Source organism: Cetorhinus maximus, chromosome 9 (genome assembly GCF_964194155.1).
Source record: "Cetorhinus maximus chromosome 9, sCetMax3.hap1.1, whole genome shotgun sequence".
Lineage (NCBI taxonomy): Eukaryota > Metazoa > Chordata > Chondrichthyes > Lamniformes > Cetorhinidae > Cetorhinus > Cetorhinus maximus.
In genome coordinates, this window is record NC_135887.1 from 111,126,535 (window position 1) to 111,140,186 (window position 13,652).

General features: G+C 45.3%; 1 protein-coding gene across 4 annotated transcripts in view; it reads right to left on the bottom strand.

Annotated features, from left to right (window-relative positions):
* LOC144684931 (polypeptide N-acetylgalactosaminyltransferase 18-like) overlaps nt 1-13,652 on the bottom strand; it is a 297,659-nt gene that overhangs the window by 78,313 nt on the left and 205,694 nt on the right. For all 4 annotated transcript variants that reach the window (XM_078549348.1, XM_078549346.1, XM_078549349.1 and 1 more), the window contains one exon: nt 1,462-1,647. In XM_078549348.1, the coding sequence (XP_078405474.1) occupies nt 1,462-1,647 (186 nt within the window). The remainder of the gene's footprint in view (nt 1-1,461; nt 1,648-13,652) is intronic.

The following is a 13,652-nucleotide window of genomic DNA, read 5'->3' on the forward strand; positions in this document are numbered from 1 at the left end:
TCTGAGCAACCCTAATGACTGAGCACCCTCTCCCCAATATCCCATTCCTCACCCAGGCCTTCAGCCTCCCGCCGGTCTCTGATGACCCCCACCATATCGGCAGACACCACGGGATTTCCTCCACCTGCCCTGATCGAACCCTCCCCCCTGTTGATTGGCACCCCTTCCCCTCCCCTCCCCCCACCCCAACTGAACCATCACCATCCCTCCTAAATCGATCGTCCTAAATCCCCCCACCTCCCCCCCAAATGTCCCCTGTCCTGCTCATTTGTTCTGTGCTTGATTATGTAAGTCTGGTAACTGATTTATGGTCATTGTCCTTTGATTAGTTAAGCTTGGGTGTGGATTCAGAGCAAAGTAAACAGACACCACAGAAGCTACTAGAAGCTGAACTGTAAGCATGAGTGCAGACATATTGTGATTGCAGAGATACTTTTAAACTCTTCTAAAAAAGCCTGTTGCGGACTTCGAAACTTGTGTCATCTCTGCATGGATCTGAGACATATAAACCATATAATAACTCTCCAATCATACCTGGGGTGGACCTACCTTGCCCTGTGGCCTCCGTTGATCCACTCCCAGCCCAGCTGGAAATCAAGCCTGTCAGTCTGGGTGGGGAGCTGATTGGTGACATCATGAGCACTCCACAGCGTGAAGGGGAACCCCGACTTCCGACCCGTATCCCCACCCAACTCCTAGAGGGTCGCACAGGATTAAAAAGTCCAGGCCAGACACCCCACTGCTACTGTACCTTGATAATTATTTTCCAAATCATAGAATGATACAGAAAGAGGCCATTTGACCCATTGTATCAGCTAATATTTCCTGTCTGTGTTCAAATTTTGTTTGCTTACACTACTGTGAAAGGGTCTTGGGACATGTTACTTCATTAAAGGTGCTATATAAATGGAAGTTGCTCTCATCATTCATCAGCATCTGAAATGGGGTATTTTGGTATAGATCTGTCCAGCCTATTCACCAATCTTCCCACAGAGGAGGGGCAAGATGATCAGGAGGTCAGGATGGCAGGAAGGCAGGGACTTGGGAGAGTTGTGGAGCTGGCGGAGGTTACAGAGATAAAAAGCGGCGAGACAATGAAGGGATTCAAAAAACAAGGATCAGAATTTTAAAGTGGAGGTGTTACCAAACGGGCAGCCAATGTATATCAGCGAGCACAGTGGTTGTTGGATGAATGGGATTTGATATGGGTTAAGACATGGGCAGCAGAGTTTTGGATGAGCTCCAGTTTTCTGAGGGTGCAAGGTCAGTGACTGTCCAGGAGCGCATTTGAATCGTCAATTCTAGAGGTCATAGGTGAAGATTTCAGCAGCAGATGAGCTGAAGCAGGGGCGGAGACGAGCGATGAAGGTGCCTTGTGTACAAGCATAATCTTGCCATGGAGCACAAATGAGCAGATCCATCAAAGCCATTGGATTAGCTAACATCTTCCTATTAACCCACCTCAACTGGAATGTTCCAGGCCATGTAGACATGACTTTTGAACTCGTCCATCCAGACCTCCGCTACCCTCAGTGCGTTTCTGCGGACGTGGGCAGTGAGATCCTCAGTGTAGGGCTTGTGAGCTCTCTCAATATGAGCAAGCCTGGAACAAGGGAGAACCTCCACACTGCCCCCACATTGCCAGACCTGTGAAGAGACACACCACCATAAACTCCTTTAACAGAATCAAGTATTGCTGCCGTGCATAATGCTGTACAAGATTACGTGGCAGAGAGTTGCTATGAGGTAGACAGAACTATTGGATGGCAGAGCTGGAGCTATCTGCAGGGATGCTCAAGTCTGGGACATGCTGACTCACAGGCAGGAAGGCTACTACTGAACTAAGACCTCATATTCCTCTGTGGGGAATCAGTAGATTAGATTTCAAATAAGGGGACAGTGGTATTGTAGTAACATCACCAGACTAGTAATCAAGAGGTCCAAGCTAATGCTCTGTGGGCTCGGGTTCAAATCCCACCATGGCAACTGGTGGAATTTAAACTCGATTAATAAATAAAAATAATGATCTCAGTAATGGTCACCATGAAACTATCAGATTGTTGCAAAGACCCTTCTGGTTCATGTCAGGGGAGGAATGTTGCCCTTACCTGATCTGGCCCATATGTGACTCCAGATCCACAGCAATATAATTGGCTCTTAATTGCCTTCTGAAATGGCCTGTCACGCAGTACAAGGGTGATTTGGGATGAACAATAAATGCTGGCCTTGCCAGTGACACACACATCCCAGGAATGAATTTTGAAAATAAACTTTACAGTTCCAAAATAGTACCATTAGCTCGCACACTGCTGCCAAGCCCACCGATGATTTCTGCTACACAAATAGGTTATATATTACATGGAGTTAACAGCACACAGACAGGCCATTTGTCCCAACTGGTTTCTGTTTCACATGAACCTCCTCCCACCCTTTTTCATCTCCCCCATCAACATATCCTTCTATTCCTTTCTCCCTCATGTGCTTATCTAGTTTCCTCTGGAATGCATCTTTCATTTTAACCACTCCCTCTGGTAGCGAATCCCACATTCTCATCACTCTCTAAGTAAAGAAGTTTCGCCTGAATTCCCTATTGAATTTATTAGTGACCACCTTATCTTGATGGCCCCTGGTTCTGGTCTCGCCAGCAAGTGGAAATATCTTTTCTAAGTCTATCCTATCAAACCCCTTCATGGTTTTAAATGCTTCTATCAGGTCACCCCTTAGTCTTCTCTTTTCTTGAGAAAAGAGTCGCAGCCTGTTCAATCCTCCACAAATATACGCAGGCAATTGCTCAGTCTGCTCTCTAGATGGTTCTGAACTTGGAATGAATGCCAGAACTGCTGCTTTGGGATCCCCTGTAGCACAACCAACGTCTCCCCTCTTTCCCCTCTTAGCTTTGGAAACATGCCGTCTCTTACAAATACAGCGTGAGAGGCGTAACCTCTGAACCTGGCTCAAGATTCTGTGCTGGGACTTTCAAACCTTGCAATATTGTTTTTCTTCTAAATACAAACAGATGCCCGCGAAGCAAACCAGATGAGCAAGGCAGAGAGAGAAACGCAAGGCGAAGGAAGAGAAGATAGAAAATAAACAAGCCTCCTGCTTTCTATAAATGAACAGGAGTTAGTGTTAGTCCTGCATGAGCAGCTGGCAAGATGTCCACACCCAAAGCTCCCAAATACTTGGTCTTCATTGCAGCGTTGGGCACCTCAGCTGTCAGGGTTTTCAGCAGTGAGTCTCCCATTTACTTTCAGTGGGAGGGGAAGGGTGCGGAGGCGGGGAGGCCAATTGCTGCTGTGATAGTCGGGTGCATTCAATTTGGACTCATGCAGTGAGCAAGCTGCCTGACCTGCTGAGTATTTCCAGCAGTCTCTGTTTATATTAATTGCTTGTTGGTTTGACTCTTGTAATCATGGAAAAGCTGTCAGTTTGACTTGCTTAAATCTTCCACCATGCTGTAATAATGTAAATGCCTTGTATGGTTAAAGAACATTGGGAAACGGTGCTGGGTTTGTACAGGTCTGTGAAATGTTCCTGAGAATGTCACATTCCAGTGAATTCTCTGTACGAGAAATACATACAAACATACGAACAAGGCACAGGGGGTAGGCCACTCAGCCCTTGCCTGCTCCGCCATTCAATAAAATCATGGCTGACCTGATTGTAACCTCCTGCCTACCCTCAATAACCTTCCATCCCCTTGCTTATCAAGAATCTATCTAGCTCGACCTTAAAAATATTCAAAGACCCTGCTCCCACTGTCTTTTGAGGAAGAGCTCCAAAGAGAGAAAATATTTCTCCTCATCTCTATCTTAAATGAGCGACCCCTTTTTTAAAACCATGACCCCTAGTTCTATATTCTCCCACAAGAGGAAACATCCTGCCAAGACCCCTCAGGATCTTAAAGATTTCAATTAAGTCACCTCTTACTCTTATAAATTCCAGTGGATACAAGCCTAACTTGTCTAACCTTTCCTCATAAGACAACCCGCCCATTCCTGATATTAGTCTAGTAAACCTTCTCTGAACTACTTCCAATGCATTTACTTCCTCCCTGAAATAAGGAGACCACTACTGCATACAGTACTCCAGATGTGGTCTCATCAGTGCCCTGTACAGCTGAAGGTTAACCTCCCCACTTTTGTGTTCAATTCTCCTCTCAATAAACATTAACATTCTATTAGCTTTCCTAATTACTTGCTGTATCTGCATACCAGCCTTTTGTGATTCATGCACCAGGACACCCAGATCCCTCTGAATCCCAGAGCTCTGCAATCTCTCACCATTTAGATAATATGCTTCTTTTTTATTCTTCCTGCCAAAATGGACAATTTCTGGTGGCAAGGAAACTCGAATGCTAAGGAAAGTTATTTGTTTTCAGTAAATTAATACCTCCTTTGAGCCTGGAACTTTGGGCAGTAATCAACCTGTCACATCATGTTGTTAGGCAAGTACACAAGCAATACTCAGTTACAAAACACCAACTCTGATAAAATAGATACCTGCGACCTCTAAGACAAGGACAGAAGGTGCATAGGAATACTGCCAACTGCAAGTTCCCCTCCAAGCCACACACCATCCTGACTTGGAACTATATCGCCGTTCCTTCACTGTTGCTGGGTCAGAATACTGAAACTTCCTCCTCACAGCACTGTGGGTGAACCTACACCACATGGACTGCAGCAGTTCAAGAAAATAGCTCACTGCCACCTTCTCAAGGGATCGGCAATAAAAGCTGGCCTAGCCATAAGTGCCCATATCCCAAGTATGAAAAGGATTACCCTAAACATTTGAAATAATATTCACCTTGGTAATTCTGAATCATTATTAACATCAGGTGTCATTTTGATTCTTACACCTTCTCTAATTTTCTAGTTCCCTATCTCTAATGTGCACTCACAGTGTAATTATTCTGTTCAACAGGACTGTTATTCGTAATATGATAAGAAAGCTAATTCAGACCCTGTAAAATGTCATCTTGAAGTGAACTTTCAGAAATTATTCACCTTATTGATTTAAACATGTTATCGGAGTGCTACTGTCGCATCCAGCAGCCACAGTCTAATACTCTGCTCTGATTACACAGGCATAGAAAGGTCATGTACAGTATGCTCAGAATTCATAGAATTGTACAGCACAGAAAGAGGCCATTTGGCCCTTCATGCCTATGCCAACTCTCCAAAAGAGCTATCCAATTAGTCTCACTTCTCTGCTTTCTCCCCATAGCCCGGCAAATATTCCCTTTCAAGTATCTTTCCAATTTCCTTTAGAAAGTGATGATTGAATCTTCTTCCACAGCCTTTGCAGGCAGCACATTCCAGATCATAACAAATCTCTGTCTGAATGTTTTGGGATCACCCAAACGAAGAGAAATTTGCTCCCCTTCCACCAACGTGCAGAGTTTCTGCTCCCCCTGGCTCCACAGATGAAAGAAGGACACTTTTCTCAGCCTCCTCTGTCTCAGGTTGGATCTGGTGGGAAAACTGCAGTGGATTTCCAACTCAGGCCTGAGTCCAAATTGCGGCTGAGTCCGGACATCAACAACAATTTACATTTATAAACCACCTTTAGCATAGGGCAAAATTCCCAAGGCGCTCCACAGGAGGGTGGTCAAACAACTTTTGACATCGAACCACATAAGGACAAGTGACCAAAAACTTGGTCAAAGAGGAGGGTTCTAAGGAGCACCTTAAAGAAGGTGAGAGAGGTAGGGAGGCAGAAAGAGTGAGGGAGGGAATTCCAGAGCTTAGGGCCCAGGCTGCTGAAAACACGGCCACCAACGGGGTAGGTCAGGAGCCCTTTGGAATTGTTAAATGTGCATGAGAAGTGCATAAACCCATTACTGTCAAGCTCATTGGAACTGTCAACAGACCTGTCAAAATCAACTGTCAAAACTGTCAGAAGCTCCTGTCAGAAGCGTCAAGAGGACCTGTCAAAGGAACCTGTCAAAAGTATCAAGATGAACTGTCAAAGGCAGCTGTCAATGGGAGCTGTCAATGGGAGCTGTCAAAGGCACCTGTCAATAGGAGCTGTCAAGCTGTCGAGGCATTTAAAAGTCCTGCCCTTAAAATCTTTGAAAAAAAAGTCGTGTTAAAAAGAATCATTGCTTGCTATTCAGTCTGTCAGATGGCATAAGCCTGGGAGTTTCCATTACTGGATTAGTGCTGCATGACTGATTTAACAACCATCCATTATCACAGTAAACTGCCTGCCGGTTCACAGATTGATTGATAGCCACAAGTGGTTATAAACTCTTTGAAGTGGGACTATGAATTCCAATGCTTATTGTTAGAAGGGATTGTGATCCCAACTGAAATGTTTGTTATGAGGCTTTATTTAGTTGAAAGAATGTAAATGTAGTAAATTAGTTTTTTTTTCAATGTAGTGAAGTCTGCAATAGATACTCAGAATTTTATTTTATGCAACTTTTTAAAATCTCAACTCTGCATGGGTCCTAACGTCTGTCCATGGTGGATGAGTTGGCATGGTCAGAGTAAGGGAAAAGGTTGTGGGTGAGGGGCCTGGGTTGGCACTAAGTTGGCATAGGGGCTAAGAAGGGCCATGGGGGTAGGTGGAGGGGAAGAGATTGGCATAGGGGTTATAAAGGGCTATTGAAGAGTAGGTGGCGGGGTATAGGTTGGCATAGGGCCTATAAAGGGCCATGGGGGTGGGTACACAGACATAGGCTGGCATGGAGAGCTATGGAGATGGGTAAAGTATTATAAGCTGCCATATGGGTATGAGGGGTTATGAGCTGGGTATAGGGCATGAGGTAGCATGGGTTGGCATGAATGCAGCAAGGGGAGTGTGTGGGGCAGTGAGGAGTGCAAACGGTGAGGGCTGTTTTATGTTTTATTCCTTTTTTTATTTTTGGACACAGTGTCAGATTCCTGAGGCAGACCTTCTGCCCACCCTCCTCTTTTTCCAGGGTCACCCATCCCAACTTCTAATCCAGCCCAACACTCCCCTACACTACCCCACCCAGCCCGAAAATCGAACAGCCATTTTTAAAGGTTGGGTTCACAGAGCCAGGAATTCTCCAGATTCTCTGCACCCAACCTGGGAACGAAAATCTGGGCCAGGGAGAGAGAGAGACCAAGACGCGCACACACACACACACACACACGCACACACACACACAGCGAGAGACGGGGAGCAAGACAGAGACAGAGGGAGACAGATAGAGAGTGAGTCACAGAGAGTGAGAGGCAGAGTCTGAGAGGCAGAGAGTAACAAACTGAGGGAGAGAGAGACACACAGAGAGAAACATGCAGCGAGTGAGAGACAGAGGGAGAGAGATAGAGAGTGAGAGACAGAGAAAGGCACAGTGTGAGGGGCAGAGACATGGAGACAGAGAGAGAAAGAGAGTCAGAGAGAGAGAAACAGGGAGAGAGAGGTAGAGGGACAGGCAGATGGAGAGACAGAGGTAGAGTGCTGGATTGTGACATCCTGACACTCAGCAAACCCGCATCAGGTGGCCAAGAATAAAGGCAGGGCCACAATAATGAATTTCCCCTCCAATTCGCACAGGGCGTCATTTTGTCATCTTCAAATGTCATAAGATGATAAGTTAAGTATGTTTTCAATGCAGTGATTGATCACTGGGGTCTGTCCTTAAAAGGTAAATGATAATCAAAGTGACCAGCATTATCTAATGTTCAGATGCATTAGAATACTTTCTCTTTCATATTCAACAGTATTGAGAATCAGGTATTAACGCATCATCTGGAACATGTGCTTGATTTTTATGTTGATTTAAAGCCTAGACACCGGGCGAGCCTTTGAAAAGACTAAATAGATGTCTGAATTTTTTGAAAGTCCATGTGTTGAGCCTTTGGAAAAACTGAACAGATGGCTAGGCATCTATTCGGTCAACTATAAAGACTCAATTGTATTCAACTCTGGGAGGCTTTGTTTATTCAGTTGTGCAATAGAACCTCATTATGAATATTTGGCTGCGTTCCAACACCTACTAATGGATTTTGCTCAGCAGGAATTGTTGACGCAGCTGTCAAGGGAACTATGAGCTTTGTTTCATTGACAGTTTTATGACCATTTAATAGATTAATGTTTCTTTGAAGTTGTTTTTGAATGGTTGTGTTTGATTGACAGTTCTATGCACTCCTAAGAAGAGCATTTTTTTAAAGTGGAGTTTGAACAGCTGTGTGTTTGATTGACAATTTTATAAGCATTTCAAAGGCTTTCCCATGTTGTTATAGGGTTTATGAGTTCAGTCCATAATGGATACTGGGTGAGTGGGTACGGAGGAAGCGTTGGGGACATGGAGGGGACATCAGAGATATGAGGGGGTGTGAAAGATGCATGGGGGACATGGAGAGGCTATGGGAGATATGAGTGAGCATGGAAGATGTATGGAGGGAGCATGGGGGTATGGTAGGGGCATGGGGGTGGGCAGGCGTGCGAAGTGGGTAAAGGTTGAGGGATAAGGGACTTAACAGTCATGAATAGAACTGAGCAGATGTCCCAGTGAACAGAGGTGGGCTTTCTAACCTGCTGGCCTTGGCACACGCCTGCCTCCATTCCCAGTTCTGCCCTGCTTCTAGAGGTGCGGGACCCAACTCCAACCTGACCCCGACTCACTGGGTGGAAAATGACATGTGAGCGCAAATTCATTCGGAACCCAGGAATGCACAGTTGAGAAATGACCAGACTCACAATTCCCTATTCTATCATGAAAATCCTGCCCAGAGACACAGAGATTGAGACAGAGAGATAGAGGGAGGGACAGAGAGAGAGAGGGAGGGACAGAGAGAGAGAGGGAAGGATCCAGAGACTCAGAGGGAGAGAGACAAAGAGAGAAAGACAGATGTGTACACCTTTAAAAGGATATTCTCTAACATACAGATTCTAATCACTGTTGATGACTCTCATCGACCTCGTGGTGTCCTAAACCTGGAATTAACCTCAAGCTGATCTTCTTTACATTGATTAGTCTTTGCGGGCTCAATGAGAGTGACACACTCCTCCACTCGAGCAGCAAAAATATACACTGAAATAATACTCTGTGCAATATATGGTATAAAGCTATTTAAATACCTGGGGTTCTTATGTGGCTGGGCAATTGTAGCGCAGCCAACCCCCTCATCCATCCATGGTGGGTGCCCTAGGTACTGATACTAGGACAGGGTTTTAGCATGCTCATGGTTGACCACCAGACAGAAGGGTAGAATGCTGACCCCACCCTAACCAAGCTTCTTACGTTAAGTGTTAAATACAGATGTAAGTGGCTGTCGCAACCTGCTCCAGCCCAAAAACTCTCTGGAATGTCTGCACTCCTCTAATTCTGGCCTCTTGAGCATCCTCAATTTTAATCTCTCCACTGCTGGCAAACGTACCTACAGTTGCCTGAAGCCGAGGCTCTGGAATTCTCTCCCTGAACATTTCTACCTCTCTCTCCTCTTTTAAGACATGTTAAAATACACCTCTTTGACGAAGGTTGGGGTCACCTGTCCCAATACCTCCTTATGTGGCTCGTTGTCAAATGTTGCTTGATTACTACTCCTGTGAAGAACCTTGGGATGTTTTACTATGTGAGCTAATTAAATACAACCTGTTGTTGTTGATGATTCACCTAACAAATCCATAAGGGAATTAAGGAAAGACTTCTTTACTCAGAATGGATAGAATGTGGGAGCCGGTCTCTCGGGAAATACTTGAGACATGTAGCTGAGACACTTTCGAAAGGAAACAAGATGAATACCAGAGAGAAAAGGGAATAGAAAGAGATGCCTGTTCAGAAGCACTCCACTTTTCACTTCCTCTGGGTCGGGTGGAGCATGGCTCCACATTCAGGTAAGCTATTTACTTGTGAATTAAATTTATTTTATTTTAAAGTGGCTTTGTGCATAGTCGAATCTACGCTGAAACTGCAGTCTCTGAGGCTATGAACATCATTTTGTGTCATTTTAAATCCTCTTAGAAAATTAAGAATTAAAATTTAGACTTGCTTGTAATGTTTGGGAGTACATAAAATAACAGCATTTTCATAAAGTACTTTAAACCGACAGGTTTTCATGTTTATACGAAGCTTTAATTGCTGATCTAAATTATGCAGATTTTAATAATTACATACTGAATTTTACAATGCTGCTTTATTGTTTTTTGTTTTGTTACATTCATGTTAATTTTCAAGTGTTAAAATGGGATCACTTTGAAAAATAGTTTGGGAACCATTGACCGAGGACAAGGGCAGCAGAAGACCACCACCTGTAAGTTCCCCTCTAAGACATACACCATCCTGATTTGGAACTAAATCGCTGTTCCTTCACTGTCACTGGGTGGAAATCCTGAAACTACCATTCTAACAGCACTCCGGGTGTTCCGACAACACGGACTGCAGCGGTTCAGGAAAGAACCATCACCTTCTCATGGGCCATTAGGAATGGGTAATAAATGCCAACCTCACCAGCAAAGCTCACATCCTGAGATTTTTTTATTAAAAAAAAATTGCACAGCAGTTTTCAGATTGCCTGCCTACCAGTCAAACATTAATGACTACATCAATACTTGGTTCCGTACAGCTCATTCCTGAGAGCAGAAAAGCCTCCTTGGTATTGTCATTGATCACTGACCAGAAAAAGGTCAATTTCATATAAAATGATTGATTGGCAGTCCAGCTTCAAGCAAGATGAGCATTTGAAAGGATATGTTCAAAATGCTCTTTCCTTTGAAAAGTCTGCTTCAATTTACTTGAAGCTCTTCAACTATTTAATTTAAAAAATGGACCTGAATTTTGAAGGCAAATAGGAAACTCCAGTATGTGGAAGAGGAATTAATTCTTAATAAGCTTAGGGCCAAATCTTCCATGGAGTGGTAATCACCATCAGATTGCCACTTCCCACTCCTTGTTACTTACCTTAGTCTGGAGCTGCATATTTCTTGCCTGGACTTCTAGTCCAGGCCTGCTAGAGGATAGTCGGGGGCAGGGTTTAGTTTTGGTGGGGGTGGGGGGGGTATAGTTACGCAGGAGTTAGAACTGGTTTTAATCCTTCTAACTTTTCCTGGGTAACTATTCTGCCAAGTCAGTCAGAACCATTCAAAGTCTCCAACTTCAAATCAGAGTTTCGGCAGGTTCCAAACGCAGGGTAATTGCCCATGGAAATTGAAACTTTACGGGCAATTCCTGTGCAGTCCTTGCATGGGGGCTTCTGAGGGATCCTCAAGCGCATCTTCTGGGCTGCCTCCGGAGAGCAGAATATCTGGGCCTAGATAGGATTTAGGATTATGCTTTAAACAAAAGGCCATGGAGCTCACGCCTTGACCTGATCCTGTCAGCTCTGAGTTACATACAAAGCGCAATGAACTGGAAGAGAGAACAAAACGCCTCCAGTATAATCTTCAATGTTAATATTAGTTTCTGCCTCAGACGTCAATGCCGCAAGTGAATGGCACATCATCTCGACTCTCCACAAAGAAGGTTCATCTGCCTTCTCTTCTAAATCTCTTAACATTTAATCTTGTATCCATGGCCCGCGTTCTAATGGAAAACTGCGCCTCGAACACCAGCTGAGGTTTTATTGAGGTTCTAGGGGATATGCTAAGGGAGGACATTTTAAAAAAAAGTTCAGCAATAAAACTGCCAAGCTGATCACTCACTGGGACTTCTGTAAGTGTTTCTTGGGACAGCAACAATGCAGCAAAACCTCCCTGGGGGTTTACAAGAGTGTCCATCAAACAAAATTTGGCACTGGGCTATACAAAGAGATATTAGGACAGGTGACAAGATAGGTTTTAAAGAGTATCTTAGGGAGACATAGAGAAGTGAAGAAGGTTAGGGAGGGAATTCCAGAATTTAGGACCCGTGCAGCTGAAGGCACAGACACCAATGGAGGAGGGATTAAAATCAGGAAGACTCAAGATTGGTGGAGAGCAGAGATCTTGGAGGATTTAGGGCAGGAGGAGATTACAGGTATGGTGAGGGGTGATGCCATGGAGAGATTTTTAAACAAGGATGCGGAATTTAAAATCAAGGCATATCTTAACCAGGCACCAAGGTAGGTCAGCGAGCGCAGGGGTAAAGGGTGAAAGGAACTTGGTACGAGCAGCAGAATTTTGGCTGAACTGAAGGTTATGGAGGGTGGAGAGCCAGAAGAGCATTGCAATATTTTAGTCTAGAGGTATAAAAGGCTTGGCTCAGCAGATAAGACATACAGGTTCATCCGAAAGTTCAACATATGATAACAGCAAACTCTTCCAAACACTGCACACTATAATTGACCATTCAGAGTCCCAAGAGGTTCATGATTCATCAGCCAAACATTTCAATGAAGTGAATTGAACATTTTTTGAGATGTCAATCAAAAACCTCTCCACTCTGAGCTGGAGGGTGGAGGGTCCCTTGACAGGAAACAAAACAGAGCAGGATGCAGAGAAAGCAGACTCTGGACAGCTGAACATTGGACATCTGATGTTTAATGATGCAGCAACCATCAAAATCATTTCCACCAAAGTTGCAGTAGATGTGTGGTGCATCCTGTGCAAATGCGTTGGCGTTAATAGAACCACAGCTTTGGATATCTTCAGCTGGTTCCTGAAATGCTTTTAAAAATACCCTAACTCTTCAGCTGGAAACTCTTAAAAATGTTACTCCCTCTGCCTGATCCCTAAAGCTCTGGAATTCCTTAATCCTCTTCACCTCCTTTTCCTCCTTTATGACCCTCCTAAAACCTGCCTCTTTGACCAAGCTTTTGGTCACCTGTCCTCAATCTCCTTGGCCTGAATTTTACCCTTGGCGGGCGAGTGGGATCGGAGGGCCCACGACCAGTCAGGAAACAGGCCACCTCCCGCAATCGGCTCCTGATCGCAATTTCACACTGGCTGGCCAATTAAGGCCCGCCCAGCGTGAAACACGTCTTCCCAATGGTCAGGAAGGGCTGGGCGGGGCCTGTTGGCCACCGAGTCCAATGGCGACTTTATGGTGGTTTAAAAATGGCAACTCCTTGAAGGCTGCCAGAGAAGAACATATCTTCTGCATTCTGAAGGCCGCAGCCATGGCCTCAAATGAGGCTGGAAAAGCCAGGCGGGAGTGCAGGTCGGGTGGGCACTTGGCCCCCTGGTTTTCGGACAAGTGCCTCGCGATCCTCCTAGAGAAGGTGGCTGTCAGGATGGACAGCCTCGTCCCCAGAGATGGAAGGAGGGGGCCACCGCCCCTGACAAAAAGAGTTTGGGAGGAGGTGGCAGCCAAAGTCAGCGGTCACAATGTTGTGCGGCACACATGGATGCAGTGCCGCAAAAGGTTTAATGACCTGCTGCGCTCGGCAAGGGTGAGTACCATGTTGACATGTGGCAGTGTGGTAGGTCTGGCCATCCTCCTGTCGAGCTCAGGGGTGTTAGAGTCTGAGTGCCAACTGTCAATGACGCCAGAGCCAGCCAAGGGGGTGAGCCCTGGCTGCTAGGACAGAGTGCCTTGCGGCTCGAGGGCCACAAATCGGATGTGCCCTGCAAGGTGTTCCTCAGGTGGGGTTGGCCAGGCTGCAATGGCGCTGCAGGTAGAGAATGGACTAATCCATGCTCCTCTGTCCTTTCAGGAAGAGACCAGCCATAACAATATTGAGAGGTCGCAGACAGGCGGAGGCCCCCCAAACCTCCTAATCTTAGCCAGATCCAAGCAGGATGCCTTGGAGCTGGAGCAT